This window comes from Triticum aestivum, chromosome 5A (assembly GCF_018294505.1).
Source record: "Triticum aestivum cultivar Chinese Spring chromosome 5A, IWGSC CS RefSeq v2.1, whole genome shotgun sequence".
NCBI classification, from domain to species: Eukaryota; Viridiplantae; Streptophyta; class Magnoliopsida; order Poales; family Poaceae; genus Triticum; species Triticum aestivum.
The window spans coordinates 58,735,986-58,742,979 of record NC_057806.1 but is presented as its reverse complement, the minus strand read 5'-3'; the positions used below and the strand labels follow the sequence as shown (position 1 = coordinate 58,742,979).

Here is a 6,994-nt window from a genome sequence, read left to right as displayed (position 1 = left end):
ATGATGAGTGGAGTATCTCATAATTTATAAAATTACTCAAACTTTAATATGGATTAATTACAATATATACATGGATGACCACCAAATGAGTAGGAATAGTTACATGCACTGGTTGGTTTCTTTTAATCTTTGCATGCATCAATTTAATGCAACTTGGATTGTGAACATGTGGTGGAATGAAGTGAAAATAAGACTTATAGTATGGTAAAACCAAAAAAATGAGATGAGCCCAATAAACCAGAGAGAAGGAAGTACTATGTTACAAAGATAATGTCTCTAAAAATAAGGAAAAACTACGCTACAAAGATCAGACTCCTGCACATGAGACCTCTTTGCAGAGATACAAATTATATCAAAATTATTGGCAGACAGCTTAGGATTCAAGAGCAAGTACACAAGGAAACAAGGGGTGGTGGAGTGGCGTACAGACCAAATCATTCAAAGAAGCACGAAAACCAGCCTCCCTACACAAATAAAAAGAAACCGAAAGAAAAGGTGGCCTCCATGACCAATCGAGGAAGAAAAAGGTCCCATCTTGTTTATTGCTTCAATTATGGCAGCAGTTTTGCCGTGCAGGCCGAAATAATTTCCTCTTGCCCCCCACCAGCTTTTGCTCAACCTGCTTCCCATATGCAATTATTAAATATCTCCCCATTTTTTTACTATCAAGGATTCCCTTCTTTATATTATGAAAGAAAGAGAAAAGAGAGAAAATAACAATATTTGCCACTTGCTACGGGTAAGCTGTCCCCGTGTGGTTCCCCGTTTCCTGGCTATTTAAGGCCTCCCATCCCCTCCTACCCTTTCCTTCCTCCCATCGGCACGCCCATCCCGCTCCTCTCATAATCCTGAGAGTTTCTTCTTTTGTTTTATTTTTATTTCTTGGTAGGAGTAACAATAGTTTTGGCTCTCCTCCTTTCTCTCCCCCTGTATCCAAGGAGAGAAATCCAGAGGCGAAGCTTCAGGTAAACATCAACCTCCTCTCCCCCATCTCTCTATTTATCTCTCTCCCTCTAGTTTCTCATCTTCTGTTGGGGATCTGTGTTGTGTGGTCTGGGGTAGAGGTGAGGCTCGTTCTTTCTGTTTTCTTGATAGGTTTTGTTACAGATCTTGGGAACCCACCACATGTTCTTGCAAAAAGAGAGAATAAAACCGAGAGGATTTGTTCTTCTGTGACAAATCTTCTGGAAGGTTCCAGTTTCTTTTGATTTCTTTCTGTGTGGGTGGGGAAAAATCAGATTAGTTAGCAAATGTTTTTTGGTGTCTCGTTCGTGTGAAGATTGAACGATTTTAGAGGTGAAACTGAGCAATTTCTTTGGCTGTTCTTGTTCTTGCAGGGTCTGTAAATTTTCCGGATCTAATCAACTAACCGAAAAAACCCAAAAAAGAAACCATGAGCCACTTCGCCGCCATGAAGAGCCCCGTCCCGGTCGCCGCCGCTGCCGCTGCCGCCACCGACGCGAAGAGCCCGCTCTTCTGCCCCAAGCCGCGCCGCCCGGTCGCGCCCCTCCGGTGCCACCAGAGCGGCCACTCTGACGCGGGCGCCGGCATGGATCTGCTCGACCTCCTCCTATCAAAGGTGAGTTCTTTCTCCGCCTCGGCCCAAGATCCATGATTTCCTCGCGTGGCTTCTCCAACGGGTCGCTGATGTTTCTGCTCCGGTTCTTGCAGGGCGACGAGAGCAATCTTTCCGCGGCGTCCCCTCAGCCGCCGCTGTTCTGTGGCTCGCCTCCGCGGCGGGCCTCGAACCCGGTGGTCCACGACAGCCGGTTCGGCATGGACTGCCCGTCCAGTCCCCTGCCATGGTGGCCGGTGATGTCGCCGGTCACGCCAGCGCCGGTGGTGGTCCGTCCCACCCCACGCCCGGCGGGACCGCCGATGTCGCCCCGTTCCTCGGCTGGGTGCGCTCGCGTGTTCCAGCCAGCCGTCCGCGTCGAGGGTTTTGACTGCCTCGACGGTGGCCGTAGCGGCCGTGGCCATGGCATCGCCGCCATGGTCTAGATGCACATACAACATCGAATAACCAGGAAATCTTCTCCCCTCAGTAGTGCAAAAGCTTTGGGAGGGAGAGAGATGAGAGTGAGGAGATGAGTGAGAGGAGCTTAAGTCCAAAATTTAACCCCTAAAAACTATATAATCCATCAATCAAATCCCATAAGTATAATGAGTCTAGGTAATTTTACCACAAATCTTTTTGTATGTAAATAAATTTCAGGTTCAGATGCAGGTGCCCTTCATGTAAATTTGGGAGCTCTAGTTTGGGGGGACGGGGTAGAAGAAATCTAGAAGGGGGGATCTGGGACAGAGGGCACGAGAAACACGAAGTTTAGCCCTCTTTGTATGAATCAATTTTTTCATGAGTCCCTTTGCCTTCCTTCTGGATTAGTCATTCAATTAGGTTGGAGGGAGGGGTTGGGAATTAGTTAGGTACCTGTCCTAGTTCATCTGTCATCATGCTTATTTTTGGTTTATGATGGAATTGTTTTTGTCCATGCAACCAAGAAATCCAGGGCCAGCAAGGCCATGGAGATGTGTACAAAAGAGTGGCTACCAGAAGAGAAGAGAGAGCAGCTAGGTTTAAGTCAAGTCAATGAGTGAGTTGTGTGAGAGGCATGAATGATGTATTCCTGATATCGTTTTCTCTGTATATGTAATATATCGTTTCATTGAAGCAATATGTGTAATATCTCATGCCATGATTATCACCATCCCTTGTGACATCTTTTATTTTTTGGAATTTTTCGTCACCTCTCAATTTCTTGGTGGTTGGAGCCCCATCACAACACATGGTTTCCATGTGCTCAACCAACACGTAGGTGATAAGGATGCTGACTAGCCAATGACTAATGCAAAATAGCCTCCCTGAGTGGCTAATAATCTCAAGCTGGCTCATGGGGATCTGAAGGGCCAAAGATGAAATACCATGGTTTTTCTTGTGGCCTTCACCCCAAGTGTGTCCTTTTCTTTGAGATGTACTAGATGTGGTACTACTACTAGTACTGAATCTTTTGTGTTGAATCCACTGGATTTATTGGGGCGGTCAATCAATCAACCAAGTTGTTGACGCAGATGCTCTGCCAACAGCTGCAACGGTGAACAAGTTGCACTATTTACCACCAGTAAAATACAGGCCGAAAAAGCATGCAGCACACGTTCTTATCTTGCCACCTGCTGCGAGTCAAAAGCCACATGCTTTGTGGCGTCTTGTGCCTGCCACAAGGTGAGACGTAGATGCAGTGATCTCACCTCAAAAGGTGTGAGGCTGGGAGGGAAAAGGAGGCAGGAGGATGCAAGCAAGCAAGCAAGGGGCATGGCAACTTGAGTGCACTTGAGGACAGATTCAAACGCAGGATTTCACCGGAAGTAAAGTAATCTTTGTTTGGATCTCAGGCCAGGCCTTTTCGAAAGGAGAATATATAGTAGACCCTGAAGATGCTTGAGATATTTTTGTTTATGTCTCAGACTGACTCAAACACAGAAACTGAAGGAAATAAAAAGACCCATGTATAGATATATTTTTGATTTTTTTTCTGTCTATTTACACTTCTCAGTTACTGCTGCTCTGATTTTCCCTCGCCATGTTTAAAGTAAGACACAACATAAGCTCTTGACTCTTGATAGCTGCATTTTGCGCCCTGCTGGTTTTTTGTCAAATTGGTTGTCAACCTCACACTTTCGGCTGCAATTGGAGCACAATCAGTGGAATCAGAGCTAACCTAAAAGCCCATGACGCCCCCACCCGTCAGGTGCTTGTCTGTCCTTTTCAACAAAAAAAATGTTTTAGCTTTAAAAATGCATGATGACCGTTCAGCCGTCCAACTGGCAAGCTCCAATGCGGGAGGAAAAGAAAATGGTGAGGAAAGAGAATACTCCCCCACACATTATACTCCCTCCGGTCCATTTTTACTTTGCATGCAAGGATTCTCTAAAGTTAAACTTTGTAAAGTTTGACATATTTACATGAAAAAATATCAACATCTACAATACTATAGTTAAAATATATGAAAATTAAATTCATGACCCATTTGATGATGTTGATTTCGTATTGTCAATTGATATTTTTAATATATAGTTGGTCTAACTTTATGATATTTGACTTCATACAAATCTTATATGTGAAGTAAAAAAGAACCGACTCTCCCTCGGCTCGCAGCACCCATAGCTCCACTCGCCACCCTCATCCTCTCCGGCGGACGATGCACCCCGCTCCACCTCGTCTCGCTCCCCATGGATCCTCCTCGACCCCGTCCTCCTCCCCGACCGGAGCCGGGCAGCCGCAGATCCGGTGCCGGCATCCCCTCCCCTCCACGTCAACGACCCGTCCTGCGCCTCCACCCCGCCCCCTCCCCCCACCCCCCGCGCGCGCCCGTCACGGACGGGCTGCGGCTGGTCCGGTGGATCCAGCGACGGACCCCTCCTGGCCTCCTCGCCTTCGCCATCGCGGGTCCCTGCCGGGAAGAACCTCCACTCGGGTGCCCCCACCCTCTGTCCACCTCGGACGCCGCCGGTTCCTACCGGGAAGGGCCTCCACTTGGCAGTGCCCCCACCCCCCTGTCGTGGTACAGCGGACCCCGCTACTCCACTACCCCACCTCGTCTCCACCCTCCTCACTGGCGGCCTGCTCCACTCGTCCTTCCTCGGTTCACCACCATCCGCCTCACATGTCCGTCTCGGTCCTGTCCTCTGTTGCCCCTCGTCTCCACTTGGATGGCGGCCCACCATTGACGGATGTGCTACGGGAGAAATCCCCGCTGACCTTGTCAGCTGACCACGACGGTGCTACTCCAGCGTCGCTTACCCTCTTGGGGGCGTGGCTCATGTGCCACTCCTGTCTCTCGGTCCGGATTCGCAGCTCTCGGCTCTTCCCTCTGGGAATTTAACCGGTTATGCTCCAGGCGAAAGCTCTATGACGGCGTCATCCTCGGATGTCGTCCACCTTCTTGAAGGCGTCACTAGGGAGCTCCTTGCCGCTATTCATCCTCCGTTGCCCTTGGGGGTTGGTCATCCTCTGCTCTGCTAGCTCAAGACCCTCTCATGTCTGTCGTCTGTTTTGGTGAGCTTCGTGCTCTTCGTGCTACCTCGGTTCATCTTTGCTCAACTACGACGCAACGATGCCTCCCCACCTTGCTAATTGTGTCGGCTTGCTGTGGCGGAGCTTCCAGTTAAGGTTCGTCATGGGTCACTCGTTGATTGGTGCTGCTCCTCTGTTGTGCCAAGGGGTTGGTACGCACGCCGGTGTGGTGCGTTAGGATAGTTGTTTAGTGTTGGTATTGTGATTCCTCGACGACACACCACTTCCACTCGACTTTTATGGTGGTGGTCTCTTGGCTTGCTGGCTAGGTAGTGCTTTCTTCGGGGCGTCTCTATATGTTCTCACCCTATGTAATCCTTCCTCCTGTGCGGTTTTTTGGCCCGGTTTCCCTTATAAACGGGGTCAACCTGTTAAGGTTTTCGATCCGGTTTTCCTTATAAACTGGATCAAACACTTGATATTTTGGCCACTTTGAGCAATATATTCAGGTGGGGACTCTCTCCCCCTCGGTGACCGTTCAAAAAAAAGTAAAAAAGAACCGGAGGGAGCACCTCTCAAATCCTCCTTATACATCCGGACGGACGACCCAGTCAATGTCTGGTCACAAAAGCTCGACCCAACCAAACCCTTAAATCGGCCCTAAACGTCTGGGCTGTCCAACAACCCCCAATTCCCAGCTCATATTTGGGGTAGATATGAGCCGAACAAGACACACCCGGACGCAACCACCACACTGGACCGACCCACGCTGACCCACTTCGACCCCATCCCGTCCCCACAAAAAACCACCCAGACCAAACCCTAGTCCCCACTCTCTCACTCTCTGCTCCCCTCCACTGCTCGCCTCCTGCTACCTCTTGAGCACTGCGTTCGTTTTCCCTTGAAGAGGAAAGGGTGATGCAGCAAAGTAGCGTAAGTATTTCCCTCAATTTTTGAGAACCAAGGTATCAATCCAGTAGGAGGCCACGCGCAAGTCCGCACCTACACAAACAAATAAAATCCTCGCAACAAACGCAATAAAGGGGTTGTCAATCCCTTCATGGTCACTTACAAAAGTGAGATCTGATAGATATGATAAGATAATACTTTTGGTATTTTTATGATAAAGATTTAAAGTAAATAAAGCGAAATAAAAATGGTGCAAGAAATAGCTTGTTGACGGAAGATTAATATGATGGAAAATAGACCCGGGGGCCATAGGTTTCACTAGTGGCTTCTCTCGAGAGCATAAGTATTACGGTGGGTAAACAAATTACTGTTGAGCAATTGACAGAATTGAGTATAGTTATGAGAATATCTAGGTATGTTCATGTATATAGGCATCACGTCCGAGACAAGTAGACCGACTCCTGCCTGCATCTACTACTATTACTCCACACATCGACCGCTATCCAGCATGCATCTAGAGTATTAAGTTCAAAAGAACAGAGTAACACTTTAAGCAAGATGACATGATGTAGAGGGATAAACTCATGCAATATGATATAAACCCCATCTTGTTATCCTCGATGGCAACAATACAATACATGCCTTGCTGTCCCTACTGTCACTGGAAAAGGACACTGCAAGATTGAACCCAAAGCTAAGCACTTCTCCCATTGCAAGAAAGATCAATCTAGTAGGCCAAACCAAACTGATAATTCGAAGAGACTTGCCAAGATAACCAATCATACATAAAAGACTTCAGAGAAGATTCAAATATTGTTCATAGATAAACTTGATCATAAACCCACAATTCATCGGTCTCAACAAACACACCGCAAAATAAGGTTACATCGAATAGATCTCCACGAGAGAGGGGGAGAACATCGTATTGAGATCTAAAAAGAGAGAAGAAGCCATCTAGCTAATAACTATGGACCCGAAGGTCTGAAGTAAACTACTCACACATCATCGAAGAGGCTATGGTGTTGATGTAGAAGCCCTCCGTGATCGATGTCCCCTCCGGCGGAGCTCCGGAAA

At 47.8% G+C, this 6,994-nt stretch overlaps 1 protein-coding gene across 1 annotated transcript; it reads left to right on the top strand.

Annotated features, from left to right (window-relative positions):
* The first annotated feature begins 696 nt into the window (after positions 1-696).
* Positions 697-2,691, top strand: LOC123102309 (uncharacterized). The gene is made up of 3 exons (XM_044523614.1): positions 697-965; positions 1,338-1,579; positions 1,672-2,691. Exons 2-3 carry the CDS (start codon positions 1,394-1,396, stop codon positions 1,999-2,001), a joined length of 516 nt encoding a protein of 171 aa, XP_044379549.1. The 5' UTR covers positions 697-965; positions 1,338-1,393; the 3' UTR covers positions 2,002-2,691.
* Positions 2,692-6,994: the final 4,303 nt, after the last annotated feature.